This window comes from Ochlerotatus camptorhynchus, unplaced genomic scaffold (genome assembly GCF_037179485.1).
Source record: "Ochlerotatus camptorhynchus isolate MF236.1 unplaced genomic scaffold, CSIRO-AGI_Acam_v1.1 ptg000569l, whole genome shotgun sequence".
In the NCBI taxonomy this organism is placed as follows: Eukaryota; Metazoa; Arthropoda; class Insecta; order Diptera; family Culicidae; genus Ochlerotatus; species Ochlerotatus camptorhynchus.
Window position 1 is genome coordinate 1,372,383 of NW_027041050.1, and position 21,643 is coordinate 1,394,025.

The 21,643-nt window shown below is 43.3% G+C and overlaps 2 protein-coding genes across 3 annotated transcripts in view; both read left to right on the top strand.

Moving 5' to 3' along the window:
- Dr (Drop) overlaps window positions 1-3,405 on the top strand; it is a 75,267-nt gene extending 71,862 nt beyond the window's left edge. For both annotated transcript variants that reach the window (XM_065236699.1, XM_065236700.1), the window contains one exon: window positions 2,174-3,405. In XM_065236699.1, the coding sequence (XP_065092771.1) occupies window positions 2,174-2,514 (341 nt within the window). In that variant the 3' untranslated portion in view covers window positions 2,515-3,405. The remainder of the gene's footprint in view (window positions 1-2,173) is intronic.
- Window positions 3,406-9,822: 6,417 nt separating this feature from the next.
- LOC135713586 (uncharacterized) lies at window positions 9,823-10,773 on the top strand. Its single transcript, XM_065236716.1, has one exon. The coding sequence runs from the start codon at window positions 9,823-9,825 to the stop codon at window positions 10,771-10,773; it is 951 nt and encodes a 316-aa protein (XP_065092788.1).
- The last annotated feature ends 10,870 nt before the right edge of the window (window positions 10,774-21,643 follow it).

Consider the following 21,643-nt stretch of genomic DNA (forward strand, 5'->3'; position numbering starts at 1 on the left):
TCGAGAACCTAAGACCATTTTAACCACATCCGGTTATGCTCCACGTCCCTCCCTTCAATACCATGAGAATTCAAAACCTAGTTCAATGGTAGCTATATTAGGTGCTCAGGATCACATTTGTAACATCTACATATGCTTCGGGTACCCCGGGGAAGTGGCCACGTTCTGGACCAGAACCCATCATAAGTTGCTTTAAATCACATGAGAACTCAAAACCAAGTTCAATGTTGGCCACATCGAGGAACCAAAACCATTTTAGCCACATCCGGACATGTTCACTTTTTACCTGTTCAACCACTTTGAAATCGTTATTTAGAGTCATAATTGTATTCAAATCGGTCCCAAACTACAGAGGGTCTTCTAGTTTCACCTATTTGTATCGATTTCAAGCAAAAGCTTTTTATTTGTTTACGGTTTGAGAGTTGATGAACAGGTAGATTGAGGTTAAGGCACCGTTTTTGACTTGGACCACAATCCATCATGCGACACCTCAAATAACATGAGAATCTCAAGAACACATTCATTGGTAGCTATAGTAAGTTCCCAGGACCACACTGGTCACATTTGGACATGTTCTGGGTACCGCTGAGGACGTGGCCAGTTTCTGATTTGAACCAAAGCTCATTATACGCTGAATTCTCGATCAATTTATGAATTGGTCCTGGACATTGTCGATTGATTTGATTCACTTTCCACTCAGGGGGGTGGAATGTGGCTGTCAAATATGAACAATCGTCACCAACCTTATATAACTGGTTCCAAACTTAAGATGATTCCTTGTAGAGTCCACAAATGGCCGCCACGTAGGCTATACATGCACTTCCACTTCGAAATTTCCATTACACAAATCTCGGAAAATAATGCCCCATTTGCCTTGAAATTGCTACTTCATGTATGCTGCAGTACAGCAAACGAGAAGTAACAGTTTCATAGTGGTACGTGTCGGGGAAGCTGATATTTGTGAACTTACAGTTTCGAAGTGGTTACGAGAATGAGGATCTCACAGCGAAACACCTTAAACAAGTCATAAGAAACCTAAATGGTCTACGATATTAAATAGCCAATGAGCTCAAAATCTCGGTAATAAAGCTTTAAAAAAAATCTACATCGCACTATTTCTGCTATGCTCTTCTATCATCCAGAACAGAAAACGTATCAATGAATGTGTTTGCCGTTGAGTTATCAACGAAACAGAAAGTCGATCGATGAGAATCGATCAAAATTACTTGCACCCCTGCTTCCAAGGTTAGTTACAAAATTACAACTCTGGAGAGCATTTTTTGTGATCGGTGGGGCCGATCTTCGACTTGTTTCGTCTAAATACTAACGACTCTCTGATGACAGTGCTGGGGAAGCAGCATATGCACGTACGTAATCGGTAAATTTGTTAGTTATTTCACCGGTTTTGGACAATGCTTAACATTTACAATTTTTTGATAGTTTCTTGTTGAAAATCAACAGTCAAATCAACATTGCTATCGATGCGTAGAAATATTTCTGATAGATTGGTGATAACATTATTAAAATTGGTCCAGGGCAGCTGAGTTATTAACGTTCAAAATCTTTCATAATTTCGTTACATGTTCCATTTTTGGTTTTTTCAAAGTGTACCCTCATATAGAAATCACAGACGTAGTACAACGTAAAAAAAATGTGTATTGAGTTCTCAGGAGTCAGGACTTGATTCAGGTACCTTTGGGGAATCCAAAACCTTACTAATCCAAAATCTTTCAAATGACGCATGAAGTCACATGCGAATATAAAATAAACTTTTCTGTTGTGCCAGGCTCCACATTGGGCATACCCGCGACGCATTATACTGTCTGAATCCTCAAATAAGAATAATAAATTGCGAGTGCTCCCTGCCAACAATCTGCCATGACTCAAAACACATAGCATGAAAGATCAAACACAGACCCACATAACAGGAAGAAATTATCTCACGACTGTTCCCTACATGCGAACTTGAGCAGTTTTGTCGGAATTTAAATAAGTAAGAAAGGTCAAATCTCAGGTGGACAAATTCTGGTTTTAACGCAAAAGACGAAGTAGCATAAAATCCCGAAACCCAAATCATGAACAAACCATCGTCAATTCCAAACTTTGATCATTCTACCACCACCAAACTCTGCGACCATCATCACTAATCTCCCGTCTCTTCCTTTCCTTCCAGATAACGAACCCCCACGCATCAAGTGCAACCTGCGGAAGCATAAACCGAACCGCAAACCCCGCACCCCCTTCACCACCCAGCAGCTGCTATCGCTCGAGAAGAAGTTCCGCGAGAAGCAGTACCTCAGCATAGCGGAACGGGCCGAGTTCAGTTCGTCGCTCAGGCTCACCGAAACCCAAGTCAAAATCTGGTTCCAGAACCGACGGGCGAAGGCGAAACGACTGCAAGAGGCCGAACTGGAAAAGATCAAAATGGCAGCCCTCGGACGAGCACCCGGTGCCCAGCTGTACATGGGCTACTTCCATCCCAGCCTGATGGGCGGGGCGATGCATTTAGGTTGAGATCAACTTTCAACCGCCTCACCCCTCGCTAGTATGACTGTCGTGTTCCAAAGCAAGCAACCATCCTGTTCTGTGAATATTAGCCTGTAGGATCTCGCGTATTGTAAAAAGTATCTCGATCAACAAAACCAAATTATTATTACTTTTCTCCCCTACGGTAATCCTCCGTACAGCAAACGAGTCTCTCTCACCCAGCCAGAAAGGGTGTAACAAATATGTAAATGAAGAAATGTAGCAAAAGTTCGTTCAGGTAGCGCAGGGGCTCACTTCACTCTCTATTTATTACCACCACCTAAATATTCATTTTCGAGCTTCAGTTGAAAAGTTTCGGTTCTTCCATCCTCTCCTCGACAGAGGAATATAAAAACGATCCAAATATACAAACAGAAACCAAGTCAGTTAGTCAGCTGTTATTTACCTATCTTAATTTAAATTCGAACAAAAACTAAAAATCGGTCGCGAGGACAGAGTGCCAGGCTGTAAATATTAGACCAATCAGGCTGAAAAGGAAAACGGTTCGGAAAACAATTAATTTCAGCACTTTGCTCGTCACTCTGAGAGCTCACGCATTCGAAGATTCGGTGATCCATGAGGAGAGTGTACCAAACAAAACAGAAAAGGCGTGTAAATATTTTCGCTCCAGGCAATGAGCAGAAAAGTGAGGTTATTATCTGACTTAATTGTTGTCAAACACTGAGATGAATAAATTACCGGCACAAAACAACAAAACGAAGCAAAGGAGGAAGAAACCTAACCCGATCAGCCGAAGAGGCAAACTTGTGTAAATAGTCAATGTAATTTCTAATCACCGAAATAGAACTGCGCAGAACCGTTTTGTAAATATAGTTCGTAAGAGGCAAGGTGAAGCGAAGAAGAGAAAAAAAAAACAAATGACAAGGTGATGCGTCACATGTGTAATTTAAACAAATGGATTAGAGTTTGATAGAGCAAGGAAAAGATAAAGCAAACAATATTATACGTCTTCTTAGGTAAGGTTAATCTTAATGAATAAACTATTGTAAAAGAATGAAAACCGCTAAGTGGTTTTATTGATGACATACGGCAAGAGAAAGCAAAATGATTGAAAAACTATCAACTCTTGAAAGGTTCAATAAAACTGTCAAAAGTAATGGAAAAAATTAAAGCAATAAGTTTGAAGTTTCTGAAAGAAATCTCCAAGACCAATACGGACTTACATCAGGGGAAATGCTACAAAGCAGAATGCCCATTATTGAAATCCTGTAAATCACAATGGTTGAGAAAAATCTAAATGATGAAAAGTGTTCAGTACCCAACTAACATCACAGCATTTTTAAATTCCTGCATTAAATCGATGGTTTAGCTCGAAATTCATAAGGCCATTCATAGACCACTTTAAATGTTCGATCTAGATTTCAATCTTAATCTAATCTAGTGAATTATACTTTTCACCGTTTACTGCACTACAAGCTTAAAATCTGTGTGGGTGGGCGACCGGTAACTGCTGGGTACTTTGGGTGGTGATTCTGCACGTGGTGGTGGTGGCCTCAGTTGTGAGAAAGATGGCGACGCGTGACGGTGATGCTGATGATGATTGGCGAATGGTGGTGGTGATTGGTGGTAAACTAGGTATCAGCTCTTCATACTAGGTGCTAGTGTTGTTCTTAAGACTCGGTGACCGGATAGGAACAATCGACGTTAGATTTAGAGTGCAACTCGCTCCGTGGTTCATCCCTGGTTTGTGAAACGAAGGCCAGTATAGCACGAGATGAGATACAATATTAGGTCCACTGTGAACAGTGGTGCAGAAACAGCAGATGCAGGTATAATAGTGTCTTGGCGAAAGTTATTTCATTTATTTTAGCTAATCTATTTATGTGCAATGCATTAGGGTGATCCACACAGTTTTTTTTTTTTCCTTTGGTTTGTTTTTTCCGTCGATCTTGTTTTCCGTGCTGAGCACCAATGCTACCGACGTGCCAGGAAGACAGCTCCCACACCTGGACCCTACCTATCGACCCATCAACTCATGAACCGGGGACCAACGGCTTTACTTCCCATCCGAAGGAAGGCGTGATCAGAGATGTTATGCCTCAGAACATCCCGGCGGCGCCGACTGGGATTGAACCCAGGCCTGCTGGGGTGAGAGGTAATCACGCTTACCACTACACCACCGGCGCCGTTAATGATCCACACAGTTGATGAGTTCCAAATACCAACTTTTTAGTTATTCTAGATAGAAGTGTAATGTTCCTTAAAGTTGAAGAACAAGTTATTTGAAACAAATTTTTTTCAAGGAAGCAATTTTCTATCTTCATTGGTTCACGATTTATATTGATTTAGAATGAGTAACATTCAATTTACTTTTGAAATGGGCGTATTTTTTATCGAAAACTCTTCATAAATTACCAAAGTAAAAAGATAGCATCTTACTTGCTTCGGCAAAAATTCATGCTATATATTTTTTTAAGTGTCTAGAACATACTGTGCGAGAAATCAAAGCATAAAAAGTTTAGCTTGAAAACCCGATTTTTTAGAAATCACCCTTACTTACTGTTTGCGACAGTCCTCATGGATCGGTGATGGATCGAAGCTTCTGTTGTACCCAGTGTTTACATCGTCATTCGCCTGTCTCCTCGCAAGTCGGGAAATCATCGACCACTAGTACCATTCAAGCAAGGGTCGAACTTCAAATGCAACGTATAGAGGAAGAGAAGCGGGTCCAGGAGAGGCTCATGCGGGAAATTGAGGAGCAGGAGAAGGCTTTGCGAGAAAAATCGATGCAGCAAGAGCTTGAAAGCAAGCGGAAAGTGAATCAGTAACGGTGGGAATTGGAGAGGCAATTCATCGGCAGGAAGTTCAACCTTCTGCACTCCGTGAATGAAGGTGACGACAATGTGAGTGTGAGGAGCCTACGTAGTAATCGTAGCTCTAAAAGCACGGTTCATCGGTGGTTGGAAGACCAGAGAGAAACGATAATGGCAGCTTGTGCTGGGAACGTTGAGGTCCCAGTAGTTACCACATCGTATACTGGAACGATCCCGAAACGGACCACTGCAAGGAGCATAATTATCAGTAGGAACCCAACCACACCTGTCATAACAAGCATTTCATCGAGACAAGCACAGGTCAGGTATACGGATGAAAACTCGCTATACGACATCGCAGTAGGTGTAGTACCAGCCCCTGTCAGTGGCTGGTACAATTTTTCGAGGCGGTCGGCGCATCAGTTCCAGTATCAAACGTCGATACATTTCCGGCTCCCGTTCGTAATCCAATACCTGCATTCAGCGATTTGATCTCCCCACCAACTTCAAAACAAGAGGAACTTGCGAAGACTTTCTCCAAAATCTCGTCGAACGCAGTGATGGCCCAGAGGAAACTGGAGCAACAGATACTCGATTTGCAGCAACAGATGGACGATCTTCAACGTCAGTCAGCGAATCGACTTCGGTCTCAGCAGGATCGATATATTCTGATGACTCAAATTCCAGCTGTAACTGATTCAAGTTAACACGGTAGGGTACCGTGGGAAGGTAGGTCAAGCCAGCTATTAGATTCTTTTTCGGCAAATCAAGTGCCCACTCCACGATTCAGGGTATGGGTATGGAGAACCATCTGTCGAACTCGACTCTGTTGCAAGAGCTGGTGACCAAGCTTCCGGCGGGAGTCAAACTCGATTGGGCTCTTCACCAACATCGAATTCGTGTTGTAGATCTGCGTGCTTTCGGGGAGTTCATGTCGACCATTGTATCTGCTGCCAGCAACGTCACGTTTCAAAGTGACTTCGAAACGATACGCTCATCAGCAGCTTCGAAGTCGGAGAAACCGTAAGGGGAAGAAAAGGGTTTCCTGAACACTCATGCGGATGATGGTAATAGAGTAAAGGTGCAAGGTGAATGGAAGCGCAACGTCAACACTGTGGAAAAAGGTCCAGTTCAGCCGAAACCATGTCCAGTGTGTCAGAAGAATGGCCATAAGCTGAAAGAGTGCTACAAGTTTCAGAAGAACAGCATCGGTGAGCGTTGGAAATTGGTACAGCAGTTACATCTGTGTCGACGCTGTTTGGCATGCCATGGAAAATGGCCCTGCAAGGCACCGTTATGTGGACAGAATGGCTGCGAATTAAAGCACCATAGTCTGTTGCATTCAGAAAAGGCGGAGACTCCAGCAATCAAAGAAATCTCTTCTCAATCAACTGCGAAGGTGAATGTGCACCGTCAAGGCTCGCGGTCTACGTATTGTGCCAGTGCGGTTGTACGGTAAGGACTCATCAATCGACATATTGGCTTTCTTGGATGACGGGTTGTCGTTTACGTTGATGGAGCAAGGAGTTGTGGATCAGCTCGGAATCGACGGTGTGATTGAACCCCTTTGCCTTCAGTGGACAAACAATGTTACGCGCACGGCATCGGAATCCAAGGTAGTACAGTTGGGAATCTCCAGTATTAGCGGTGACAAGCGATATATGTTAGAGCGAGTAAGAACGGTTGAAAGTCTCGGGCTACCTCCACAATCTCTTCGCTTCGAACAGATGGAACAACAATTTCCATATCTTCGGGGGCTACCAGTGAACAGCTACAGCGGAGCAGTTCCACGTATCCTGATTGGCTTAGACAATACCGACTTGATGGTGACACTGAAGAAGCGGATCGGCAAACCTCTGGAGCCAGTTGCGACGAAAACGAAGCTAGGATGGACAGTCTATGGGAACGTGGGAGGCCTTGATGATCCACCAGAACATCGCCTTCTGCACGTTTGCTCGGGATCAACCGATCGTGAACTACATGATCTCGTCGAGGAGTTCTTCACCGTTGAGAGTACTGGTGTGAAGGTCGCACCGATAGTCGAAGCAGATGATGATCGTCGGGCACGGGAAATCATGGAGAAAACCACGATTCGTACACCATCTGGGAGATTTGAAACGGGTTTGTTATGGCGTTATGACTGTATCGAGTTTCCCGAAAGCCGCCCGATGGCAGAGCGGCGGCTTAAGTGTCTCGAGCGTAAACTGACTGCAGATGCGGAACTTTACAAGAAAGTGAAGTTACACATCGCTGACCTGGAGGCCAAAGGATACATCCATAAGACGACACCGGAGGAACTGGCGGACTTTGATCCGCGGAGAATCTGGTTCCTTCCGTTGGGATTGGTTATCAACCCAAACAAACCAGGAAAGATCCGTATGGTGTGGGATGCGGCATGCTTCTGTAAGGACCCGATCTTCTAACATCCCTCAAGTCAGTTCTACACAGTTTCCGACAGCGACAGGTAGCTGTGGTAGGGAATGTTTTTCCAACTTCTCATTCGCGCCTGGGATCGTCAATCGCAATGCTTCGTATGGCATGATGATTCATCACTACCAGTCGAAGTCTACGTGATAGATGTTGCCACTTTCGGTTCAACGTGCTCACCATGCTTGGCGCAGTACGTAAAAAACCGGAATGCTGAGGAGAACAGAATAGAATTTTCAGAAGCCGTCGAAGCAATAGTCAACAACCACTGCGTCGATGACTACCTCGACAGTAGGGACACCGAAGAAGAGGCAATCCGAATAGCGTCAGAGGTTAAGCAAGTTCATGCAAAGGCTGGGTTCGAGCTCCGTAACTGGTTGTCGAATTCGGAAGAAGTTGTTCGACGGGTCGGGGAAAGCTCTGCAAGCGAATGCAAAAGCTTCACGACGGACAAATCTACAGGGATCGAAAGAGTCCTCGGCATGCGATGGCAGCCCATCAACGACGAATTCACATTCAGACTTTGCTTGCGGGAAGACGTCGCGCAGTTGCTGAGTGGCGATATGATTCCGACCAAGCGAGTCTTTGATCCACTGGGACTAGTAGCAGCATACGTTGTTCACGGGAAGTGTTTGGTGCAAGACATATGGAGGAGCAAGATAGGATGGGATCAGCGAATTCCAGAGGAAATCTGCAGTCGATGGCGTCAGTGGGTGCAAGCACTTAAAGGACTGGATCGAGAAACAGTGCCGCGATGCAGTGCCGGCTAAGACAACATAGAATTACATGTCTTCGTGGATGCAAGTCTGGTGGCATTTTCTTGCGTGGCATACTTTCGCATCATCGATGAAGGACAAGTATACGTTGCGCATTGGTGGCAGCAAAGTCCAAGGTAGCCCCGTTGAAACCACTGTCCATTCCACGGCTGGAACTGCAAGCGGCAGTTCTTGGCAGTCGCCTAATGAAGTCTGTTCAAGAGAGCCACACCTTACCTATACGACGTCGAATGATCTGGAGCGATTCAAGCACGGTATTGTCTTGGATCCAGTCGGACCAACGTAGATATCGACAGTTCGATGCAGTTAGATTCGGTGAAATCCTGAGCGAAACCTGTGTAGGCGAATGGCGGAAAGTTCCTGGAAAGCTGAACGTGGCTGACGAGGCGACAAAATGGGGAGTAGGTCCATGCTTCAAAAACGGTTCTCGGTGGTTTACAGGTCCGGAGTTCCTCTACAAGGCTTAATCTGAATGGCCAGGCAACGAGCTGCCAGAACCGAACATACCAGAGGAATTACGAACCGTCCACGCACATCATCGTGAAATCACCGAACCATTGATCTACTACAGACGTTTCTCCAAGTGGGAAAGACTCCAGCGAGCAACCGCGTACATGCTCCGCTTCTGTGCTAACTATTCCGGAAAGGAGCGTGGAGATCCAACAGAAGCCGGTGAATATTTGTCTCAGGAAGAGCGGCAGTGCGCGGAAGAAACACTCTTTCGCTTGATACAAATGGAAACGTACCCCGACGATATGATCGCAGTCGAAGAACAGCATCAACGATTTCCGGAACAAGCCCCCAGACTCGAGAGAACCAGTCCACTTTGCAAGTTGTCTCCGATGTTGGACGAGACAGGAATGCTGCGGATGGATGGACGTATTGGTGCCGGTCATTATTCACCGTACGCCGCTAGATTTCCGGTTATTCTGCCGAAAAACCACTACGTCACCGGCCTTATCTTGAACTGGTATCATCGACAATATGGTCACGGAAACTCTGAGACTGTGGTGAACGAGGTGAGACAGAGGTTCCATGTCTCCAGTTTGCGGAATGCTGTCTGGAAAGTAGCAAAGACGTGCAAATGGTGCGTCGTTCGAAAGGCAACTCCTCAACCTTCTCGTATGGCATCGCTTCCAGAATGCAGGCTAGCAGCGTACATTTGACCGTTCACCTTCGTGGGTGTGGATTATTGTGGACCGTTCCTTATCTGGATTGGCAGAGCAAGTGCCAAGAGATGGGTGGCTCTGTTTGTTTGCCAGACGGTACGAGCCATTCACCTTGAAGTAGCGAACTCATTGTCTACAGAATCCTGCAAAATGGCGGTGATGCGGTTTATTGCTCACAGAGGTGCTCCGCAAGAAATCTATAGTGATCAGGGCACGAATTTTCAAGGTGCAAGCAACGATTTGAAGCGGGAGATAGCACAAATTAACATTTCATTGGCCAATACCTTCACCAATCGGAATACGTCGTGGCGGTTCAATCCACCGTCAGCCCCACACATGGGTGGATCGTGGGAACGCTTAGTTCGGTCCGTCAAGGTCAGTCTAGGCTCTCTCTCTACCTCCAGGAACCCGGACGAGGAATCCTTTGGCACTATATTGGTCGAAGTAGAAGCGATGGTCAACTCCAGGCCATTGACGTACGTTCCCGTGAGCGCAGAACATGAGGAAGCTCTGGCTCCCAACCATTTTCTGATGTTGAGTTCCAGTGGTGTCGTACAACCAGCAAAGCAGCCTGTGGACGTTGCAACTACACTCCGAACCAACTGGGGACACGTTCAGGTTTGTTTGGACAGGTTTTGGACAAGGTGGATTAGAGAATACCTCCCTACCCTCAGTCGCTGCACAAAGTGGTTCATCGAGGTCAAACCAGTGCAAGCGGGAGATTTGGTGATCGTCATGGATGAAGCTTTACGGTACAGCTGGGTTCGTGACAGGGTCCTCAAGACACATCCAGGGAAAGATGGAAGGATTCGAAGCGTTGATGTGAAGACAGGCAGTGGCGTGTTCCGGCGACCAGTAACAAAGCTGGCAGTGTTGAACGTGATGGATGGAGGTATAGCTGATGGAAGTCTGCAGCAATACGGGTCGGGGGATGTTCGCGACAGTCCTCACCTTGCAAGCACACACCTTTCACCGTCGATCCGTAACGTTAGGCATTGGATACGGATAACAGATAGCTTTGACGTTGATGAAAACCTTCAATCCGGACAAAGAGCACAAGCGGACAATGACTGTTTACAAGTGAACAAAGACACAAAGTAGACGAATTAAAATGTGCGTCCACAAAATTTATCCTAAATTGTACTATTAAAATTCTAGTTTACGAAGTTAAAATTACTTATATTGATTGAATTGGAGGTAAACTTATATTATATTTGATTAATTTAACTTATAATCTAATGTACAATACGAAAAATTTAGACACCAACAGCAAACACAATTCCGCACCCCGTTTCACCCCAAAGGAAACACCAACAACAACAAAGTCCCCAAGCAGTGTTGGTGTCGGCACGGAAGCTCCACTACCACCACACATCGAAGGAGGTAAGCCGGCTATCCAACACCTACTTTTGGGTACAACTAACTTACTTTTGGGTAGAAAGCGGTTGGAAAATTCCATAGTCGGTTGAACACAGTTTTCCATGAATATATATTGCGCATTGAGTCGGAGGCAAAGCGGGATCCATCGTCATCGCTTCAAAAGCTACGTGAAGAAACTTAGGCGGAATGGCGGTATACCACTCGAAGTGTCCTATAAAGAAGCTCGTGCTGACTCCGCGGAAGAAGCTTCTGATCTATTCGCAAAATTCTTCAAGGATGTTTTTTCGACTACCCCTCCCGCTCATTCTCCGGATGATCGTCCTGACTGGATGAGCAGCATAGCTCATTACAACTTGCATTTGCCGCAGTTGGATGTATCTGTTGAAAAGGTGATGAAAGTTCTTTCATCTGTAGATCCTTCTAAAGGCCCTGGTCCACACTGTTTGCCGCCATCGTTCATTAAGAAATTTTCTGCATCTCTCGCTTCACCTGTGTCGATTATCTTCAATCGTTCGCTAGTTAGTGGTGTTTTCCCCACAATGTGGAAGGTTGCGTCCATCACACCTGTTCACAAAGCTGGAAACATCCACAACGTTGAAAATTATCGCGGAATTTCGATTCTAAGCTGCCTCCCAAAAGCTCTGGAGAAGATCGTATATGAGGTCGTATATCAAGCGGTTAGGCCAATAATTACCGAACATCCGCACGGCTTCGTGAGGAAACGCTCTACAACAACCAACTTAATGGTGTTTGTCAACTCGCTGATCAACTCCATTGAAAAACGACAACAAGTTGATGCGATCTACGTGGACTTCAGTAAGGCGTTCGATAGGGTTCCACATGTGCTTGCAGTGGACAAAATGAGGTGTATGGGATTACCTAATTGGGCCACGAAGTGGCTACAGTCTTACTGCGTATGTCAGCATTAACGGTGTTAATTCGCCTAGTTTCGAGATACCCTCTGGTGTTCCCCAAGGTAGCCATTTGGGGCCTTTAATTTTCATCCTGTTCGTGAACGATCGGTGTAGTCGACTGTGTTCTTCGAAACTTATGTTCGCCGATGACTTAAAGATCTTTCGTACAATTAAGTCAAGACTTGACTGTTGCGCACTCCAGAAAGACATTGATTCCCTTTTGCGCTGGTGTACATTAAACGGTATGCAGGTAAATGTCACAAAATGCTGCGCAATATCTTTTAGCCGTTCACGCGAGCCCTTACGACATGACTATAGAATAGAACTCAGTAGTTTGCTCTTCGTTTCTTCAGTTAAGGATTTGGGTGTTATCATCGACTCTAAAGTCAGATTCAATGAGCACATCTCCATGATAACTGCTAAAGCATTCGCCACATTAGGTTTCTTGAAACGAAACACAAACGCATTCCAGGACATCTACGCGCTGAAATCACTATACTGTGCTCTCGTCCGCAGTCTTCTAGAGTATGCTGTTGTTGTGTGGGCACCCTTTCACGCTATTCAAGCTAACAGAATTGAAGCCATTCAGCGAAACTTCGTAAGATACGCTTTACGTGTTCTGCCCTGGAACGATTCGGTAAATTTGCCGCCTTACGAAGAACGGTGCAGGCTGATTGACCTGGACACGTTGGCCGCAAGGAGGAAACTACTTCAGCGACTCTTTGTGTTTGGATTGCAACTCTCTTGTGAGCCAAATCTACATCAATGCTCCTCAAAGAGTTCTACGTAGTTACACGCTTCTGTGGCAACCTACCCATCGGACCAACTATGGATTCAACGAACCGTGGACTTTGTGCTGTCGTGTGTTTAATGGAACGTTTGATGTATTCATATGATTTTAACATTAGTAAGTCTACTTACAGACATAGAATTCGACACCTAGCCTAGAAAATATCTGTACAACATTATGTTGAAGATTTAATTAAATAAATATGAATTGCACACAAGTAAATGAAAACTACTTTGACCCGCTTTACCTAATTTAGGGTTCCTGCACTATAGTGCCGAGATGAGTGAAAAGAACTTACTTTTGGGCAATTTTTTCTTACCGTAAAGGGGACCGTTTTATTCAGGTACCCTGTAAAATCGATCGACTGATCTATGGACGATTGTCCACGCGAGCGGTGGTCTAAAAACGTTCAAAATCTGTCCACGTGGTACTTGGACAGCCCATTAGAAATCTTACAGTTAACAACTGTGGAAGTGATCGAAGAACACTAAGTTTAGGGAAGGTACAGAGTCCCGGTTGCGGCGAACCAGTGGATATCGATGGTAATCATTAGCGTGTTATAATCATTTATGTGTCCAAAAATCAGATCACTTTTCATTCACCCATTTAACGCGTTCATAATCCATTCTCATTTGGTATCGGTGTGCTGTATCTCCAGTGACAAAAGTTGAGAGCACTGCCCAGCAGGTGGCGCCATCTTCCGACGGCCGCCGTCGTCAGTCAGTGCAGTGGCAACAGTCGAACCGTACCAGCGGCGTTCGTCCGGTGGCCACCAAATCAGCAGGTTATCCCTCCAAATTACCCCCGAATAAGCGGAAAGTGATTCCCCCGCTCAGTGCGGATTACCACCCGCCGTGCGGACTTTTATGACTTTCTCTCGCTCGCTCGTTCTCAATCACTGAACCGTTTGCTCGGTAATAAAATCATAATCTGCGTAACCACCCCCCGTTGGCGCTCTGCTGCTGAGTCGGCTATATCTCTTTATATGCATGGATCAGGGATTCCGTGGGTGAGTGTTATAGCGCGTAATTATTTTTGATTCGATTATTATTATTTCATCAGCGTTTCTTCGTCAAATATGAGTTTTCGGCAGATTCGGTCGGAACTTGTGAAGATCAAGCTTTGTGGTAAGGGAGTACCTATGGTGCGGTTTATCTGAAAACATAACGAGGGTCGGCTTGTATGTTTTCTTGGGTGTATTTGTTTATTACTTATGTTGGATGGAGGGGGGGGGGGGAGGATGAAGAGCCGGCAATGTTGGTGAAACTGAGTTGAGAAATTGATATTGACGGTGATTGTGAGGGCGGGACAAGCAAACCAAGAGACATACCCAACAAACATTCGAAGCAGCATAAGAGCTTATTTAGGCAAAAATATGCTTCTTCAGCTAAAAAATGGCTTATTCAGTCTTTAATCATTTCAAATTGTATGTTGGGTGTTGCGTCAAATGTAAGTTTGGGTTTCCTACATCCTTTTTTATTTTCTGAATTTCCGTCCTTGCAGCAGACTTTTCATATAAAACTTTCACAAAAACATATTCTAGGCATAAATTCAAAATTAGCAAACATTTACTTTTATATTACACTAACTGAGTGTGCCCGGCCTTGCTCGGGATTTAATATTAGCTTGAGTTTATGCGTCAATTCAAAAAAAGCATGCTATATTTCTCTGTTTCATTTGTATAGGAGCCCTCCCTTACAGAGAGGGGACGGGTCTCGAACCATCATTAGAACCTTTCCCGGCCCCAAAACCACTGCATACAAATTTTCACGACGATCGGCTCAATAGGTTCCGAGTCTATAAAGGTCAGACAGACAGACAGAAATTCATTTTTTTTATAGGGGAAATGGCTCTAATGTTGGCCTATGGATCTAAATTGGGCCCATAACTTAATATCTGCTATTTATCAAATTTATCTAGATGAATGCGTAATTGGGACGGTACTAATGGATATTTTTGGTCACTATTGAAAATTTAATCGATTGCTGAATTTATGTATGGACCCAAATTAGGGGCATTTAGGCCGACATTACATCCAATTCCCCTAGATAGAAAATGCGTAAATGATGTGGTTTACTGAGGGTCTTGCAGATCTTTCCATGGCACACTAATCTAGAATATAGGTAGTTAGCCTAGTCTAGTTATTTTAACAAAGCGGAACAGTTCACTAAATTTTTAAAACATGAAACTGTACAGGTTTCTCTACGTATATTTGAAATTGTGATGGTTTTTCAATACTTTCAAAACACTGCAAAGAATCACTGACTCCAGTTTAATAATATAAGTGTGTACCATCTCAAGGATTTATCGCAAATTAATTAATTCTGAAGGAAGAGAAATAAACTGCGTGACTTCTTTCAATTACTTTCATTTAATTTTTAAATAATAATGAAATAAATTAGAGATTTACTCATAGCTGTTAACTGTAGAAGGGCAAAGGATAACAAAGGATAACATTCGAGTGATTCTTTCAAGATGTATTTGAGAAAAGTTTACGGTTCAGCCTACCGCCCTCAGATGACAGTGTTTAATGAAAATTAAACTAAATTGCGTTTAATCGTTCTTCCCCCGTGACGCGGCGGGGAGTGAAATTGTGACGATGGGGTGACAAACAGCGGGAAGACGATGATATACAGAGGGGTGACCCAATTGGCCTGAAAAGTAAACTGTAAACATCCAAGCCAAGAAAATCCCTCTTTTCCCTCCCTCGCAGATCTTGGTTTTATTTGAACGGATCCGTTGCGCGCATGAGTGCGTCGCCCCTAGTGGTGTATGAGAGGATTGTACATTTATGGAATTTATACGAACGGCACGCGCGATGGGGAGTCTCGGATTTCGGATCCGTTTGCCTTCGTGGATGATGATGATGATGATGATTATGATTTGGAGTTTGATTTTCCGACAGATTCGGCCAGCTGGGGCTGGGGCAAGCAAATATTTACTGCGGCAACCAATTGGAGGAGGAAAAAGCAAGCAAATCGTTAAAGTGTGCGGTCGATTTAGCGCTGATTGAGAACTGAACGAGGTGGTTGGTGGCGATAGGAGATGATATATGTTGTGTGTTTTGGGATTTCTAGAGTTGGGGCACGCGATTGGGGAAGTTGTTTTCACTCTTCTGTTTGGTTTGCGTCTGACCGTCGGAGACCAGTGTCAATAGCATTTATTGAATTGTAAATTGACCAAAATTTGATCCAAATTAGGCAAATATTTGGCTTAAAACTGCTTGTTTGCTGATCTAATATGACCCCATAATCAAGAGGCGAGAGAGTTAAATAGTTTATGACAGCCAAATCATCCAAACGTGTCTATAAAGAGAAAACCTGTCTTGCTTCCTTGGAGTACGCCTCTATTTCGAAAATCAAACCTTGAACGCAATCGATGGCATCCTCATTTACAAAAGCTAATTTCAAACGACCGAGTGTAGACTACCGTAAGTTAAATGTTGCACTCTACAAATTACATGTTCTACGGGTGCAGTTTGGTTTACGCCGGGATCCAAAATCCTGTTGGGGTTTCGTAAATAGCAAGAGGAAAAATCCGTCAGTTCCGCCCAATGAAGGCAAGGAGTCCTAGAGTGAAGCAGAAGCGTGCGATTTCTTCGCGACACTTTTTGCATCCGTATTCCAATCAGAGTCATCGTCCGACTCCGAGGCCGAACTGACTGCGTCAAACATATCGCTGGATGCAGTTGATCTGGATGCGTTCGAAATATTGCCTGCAATGATTATCTTTGCTTCAAAAAAGTTGAAGAGTTCATTTGCGCCTGGCACTGATGGAATTCCTACTGTTGTTCTCCGTCGCTGTGCAAACGCAATAGCTGAGCCATAAGCCTTCATATTCAACCACTCGTTCGAGCAAGGAGAATTTCCCATTAGCTGGAAACAGTGAAAACGCTTGAACATCTTCTGATCCAAGAATGGTACAACATTCCACTTGAAGCCATCCAAAAACTTTATGAATCAATGCCCAGTCGAATCCAAGCTGTCATTGAAGCAAATGGTGGTCCAAGATCATATTAGACGATTCCATTACAACATTTTCCTACAATTAAAACGGCATTCTTAATTTATAAATAATAATTCATTAATAATACATAGCTTTGCAAATAGCAAATAGCTTTGAAACCCAGATTAAAAGCGCAACTTTTCAAATAAGAATGGTTTATTCGCACTGTCACTATTGATTATTTGAAATGCAGGAAATGGCACTAACTGATGGTCACTAGTGAGCACAAAAGTGCTGGCGAACATCTCCAGAGCTGACGTCGACAGTCATTTTGTTCATTAAAGAGTTGTTGAATGCTACACCTTACATTAATACAAGAGAGAGACTTTTATTGGTCTACAACCAGAGTTTAAAGACCTAATCTCCCTATCCACTTCTAGTAGTCAATGGTCCATTTCAAGACTTCAGATAGTTCGAGCTGGCGAACGGCATTGTGAAGTGAAAATACAATTTTCCTCTTACATACTCCTGGGGCATCTGCTGGTTCCAGAATGAGCTCCCCAATGGCATTGTTTTGTGTTGTGTAAAAATGTGATTGCATCCTACTACAGGTTCCCCCCAGGGCATTCCAGTGACTCCGGAAAGGTCAATGTGGTCAATGATCCACTTCAGTTCTATAGAAAGCATATTCATGAAAATCCATGAAGATAGAGCTGTCGCACGCCATGTTTTTGAGTAAAAACGCAATTGCCCCCTACTACATTCATGAAAATCCACGAAGAAAGAGCTGTCGCACGGCACGTTTTTGAGTTAAAACGAAATTGTCCCCTGCTACAGGTTCTCTCGGGGTATCCCAGTCACTGGGGGTGATCCATTTGAAGTTTAATGAATGCCTATTCATGAAAAACCATGAAGAATGAGCTGTCGCACGGCATGTTTTGGTGTAAAAATGCAATTGTCCCCTGCTCCAGGTTCCCCCGGGGGCACACTGGATGTTCCGAGAGTGGCCAATGTGGTCAATAATGCATTTTAAGTTTATCGAAAGTCTTTTGACGAGAAACCATGAAAAAAGAGCTGTCGCACGGCATGTTTTGAGTGATTAAATGATCTGCCCGCATTCAGAACCCTTCGCCAGAACCGATTCCAGGGAAATGGCCATATCTCGGTTTTTTATGGGCCGATTTTAGTTCTTGGCATATGATTCGTTTAAAAAATGGTTCTTCTTTCGTTGTATTCACTAAAAATATATATATTTAACCAGCATCATATATAAAATTTCACCAACAATTTAGCAAGTTAGACAAGCCCTCCGGAAACCCGGAATATCTCCGGTATCCGGTTCTTCTTCTTCTTCTTCTTCTTCTTCTTCTTCGCATTTTAAGCTTATTGCATATCGCATATTAGCTTATAGCGTGCTCTCAACTTAGTGTTCTAGATGCACTTCCACAGTTATTAATTGAGAGCTATCGATGCCTGTACCATTTTTGCATTGGTATAATTGTGTGGCAAGTTCAATCATACTTCTATGCCCAGGGAAGTCGAGAAATTTTCCTACCCGATAAATTCCTAGACCGGACCGGGAATTGAACCCAGCCACCTCCAGCATGGTCTTGCTTTGTAGCTGCGCCTTTACCGACTGAGCTAAGGGAGGCCCCAAATCCGGTTACGAGGATTATTTTCGTGGCTACACCGTAGAACAATATTAGTTTTCCAGTCAAATGCTCTTGGAAGATTTAAAATCAGATCATATTTGACGAAGTAACAACACTCCAAAGTTGACCAAAAATTTGCCTATCCTAGTTATTTTGAGTAACCCCTGTATGTGAAGGCGGAATTCAAGCAGCTTCCGGGACAGGAGTTTTATACCGCATCAGGAAAAGGGAAGGGGGCTAAAATTTTCAAAACCATCAAACTATCGAAGTTCCCGAAAAAAAATATCTCGTCTGGCAGGCCATACGGGAACCATCAATCAAGAGATGTACGTCCAGGAGTGCCTGGAAAAGTGGCTGCTACCATTCCCTAAAGCAACATAATAGACCTGTGCTGTCCGGACTTGGCGAGCTGCCACTATGAGAAAAAGGCAATCGAGTGTTACGATGCGAACAACGTGGTTGTGGTACCCAAAGACCACAACCCTCCCAACAGCCCAGAACTCCGCCCTATCGAACGCTATTGGTCCTTGGTCAAATGGAATTTATAAAAAACTATTAAATCCATGGAAAACGAGCAGCAGTTTACATCTAACTGGCGTTCGGCGGCGAATAAGGTCGATGAGACCACTGTGAAAAATTTAATGCAGTTCGGATTTTTCAAACCAAAAGAATAAACGAACATTTTTTCCTTTAGATATATGAATTGAACTACCAAACGAAAAATAAGAAGATTTCTGTGAAATGAATTTTGACTGAAAGAAAGATTTTTTTTGTCGACCAATTTTTGCGCGTTCCAGTCTTTACATATGTATTACCTGTGCACAAAAGCGGTGACCGGCGAGATGTCACAAACTACCATGGGATAACCAGTCTTTCTGCCGCTTCGAAGCTATTCAAGATCATCGTCAGCGATCATATTTTGCGTGCTACAAAGACCCACATCTCGACCGATCAACACGGATTCATTCCCGGCAGGTCCGTAGCTACTAATTTGTTGGATCTAACTACCACCTGTTTTACGGCTCTGGAAGAAAAAGCGCAGTTAGACGTAATCTTTACGGACCTGAAGGCGACTTTCAACAAAATCCATCACAAAATGTTACTCAGGAAATTATAACGAATAGACTGGTGTCATGGTTTTCAACGTTCCTGCCTGGCAGGGTGCTGCATATGCACGGGTCTTGTGTTTCATCGCCATTTTCTAGCACATCCGGCGTCTCACAAGGAAGCAATTTGGGGCAGTTACTATTTGTCATATTTTTCAATGACGTTGCATCTTCACTTGGCTGTAGATGCAAGCTCATATATGATGATGATCTAAAGATATATGTGGTGGTACGTTTCAACGAGGATTGTCTTCACCTGCAAATGTTGCTCAACATGTTTATTCACTGGTGTTGCTCGAATAAACTTGTTATCAGCATCTCAAAATGTCTTTCATCGTTCCAAAGACCCAATTATTTATGAATACCACATCTCTGAGCACGCCTTCCTTCGTAGGAAGGAAAGTAAAGCCGTTGGTCCCCGGTTCATTAGTTGATGGGTCGATAGGTAGGGTCTAGGTGTGGAAGCTGCCTCCCTGACGTCGGTAGCATTGGTGCTCAGCATGGAAAACAACATCGACGGAAAACAAATCAAAGAAAAAAAAAGATACTGTGCTTGAGAGGGTGGACCATGTGACCGATCTTTGTGTTGTGTTGGATTCGAAGCTCTCCTTCCATCCCCATTACGCATCGATTATTTCCAAGGTAAACCGTCAACTTGGCTTTATCTCCAAAATTGCCAAGAACTTCATGGATTCACACTGCCTAAAAACGCTATTTTGTTCCGTCGTGTGACCGATCCTAGAAAACACTTTAATCATATGTGGTCCAAACGACGATCTATGCAACCTAAGAATCGAGCGAGTCCAAAAAAGGTTCATACGGCTTGCTCTCAGGAATCTACCATAGCTTGATCCGTCTAACATTCCAGCGTATTCCCAATGAATGCCGTCTGCTTGGTCTTGAAACGCTGGATCGAAGACGAAAATTACAACAAGCTACGTTTGCCATTAACTTACTCAACGGTGACGTCGATTGCTCCTACACACAAAGAAAAATCGTTGCTAAAATTTAAAAAAATCATTGATAGAATTAAAAGTTCGCATTGGTTCTTTTTGGTAGAAAGCGGTTGACTTTCAAAACAAAAGTCAGCCAACTGTTAAATCAAAAATTGTTCGCTCTATAAATACTTTTAAAAGTTAAAGCTTTCAAAATAAATTGTATTACTGTCAAATTAAAAACACGGCAGTGATAGAATTAAAATCAGGTTCTTTTCAATTCAAGACGAAGTTTTGGTTTGAAAATGTGATATAGTTAAAACGATAAGTAACATTTTGAAATAAAAAATACACATTTTCACCGTAATAACATCTTTATTCATTTTAAATTCTAAATAATATTTAATTTAAGGTTTTCAGATATAAGAAAAAAGATTAAAATACATTCATTATCCATTTCCTTTACAAGCGTTATGCAATGAGATTCACGAAGAGACACATATTCACATCCCGTCAAGTAAAGGTCGAGTGAAGGAACACAAAATCCGAACACTGGCAAGGCAAGCTTGATATTGTTTACCATTTCGCAATCTGTAAATCCTATGCCGCAGCTTCATAAAGTACCAACTGGTGACGGGTTTTACGGGCAGCGGGTTCTCGTCCTTCTCCCGATCAAAGTTTAATTTACCTTTTTCGTTATTATCCAGTAGGGCTTGATCCTTCTCCAACAGGAATTTGATAAGGTCGATACCGAAAACTGTCGCGACTTCTTCCTGGTAGATTCCATAGTCTGATAAAAAAAGAATCTAAAAATCCAATAACAATAACAATGAAAATAGTGTACTTACCATTTGGAATGCCAATTTCAAGTGGGTCTCTACATAGCAGCAAATAATGTCGGAATATCCAACTAAGAAAACTTCAGTGTCTGGTATCCCACAGAAGAATCCTGACTCTTGTGGTAACTTCAGAGCTGGATTTCATGTTCACAGCGGCCAGACTAGCAGAAAAGGCGGCATATGAGATGTCAGTGCAGCCAGGAAAAACATCGCAGAGGGGTACTTTTGACAGTTTAACAACTTTTGATTTAAAAATATGTACTTTTAAAACCACGAATCAAAAGTAAAAGAAAAACTTTCAATTAAAAAAGCTAACTTTTATTTTGAATCTTTTTGCTGTTGAATCTACAAATTTTGGGAAACTTTTAATTTGAAAATGCATTATTTTTATTAATACAATTTTCGTTGTT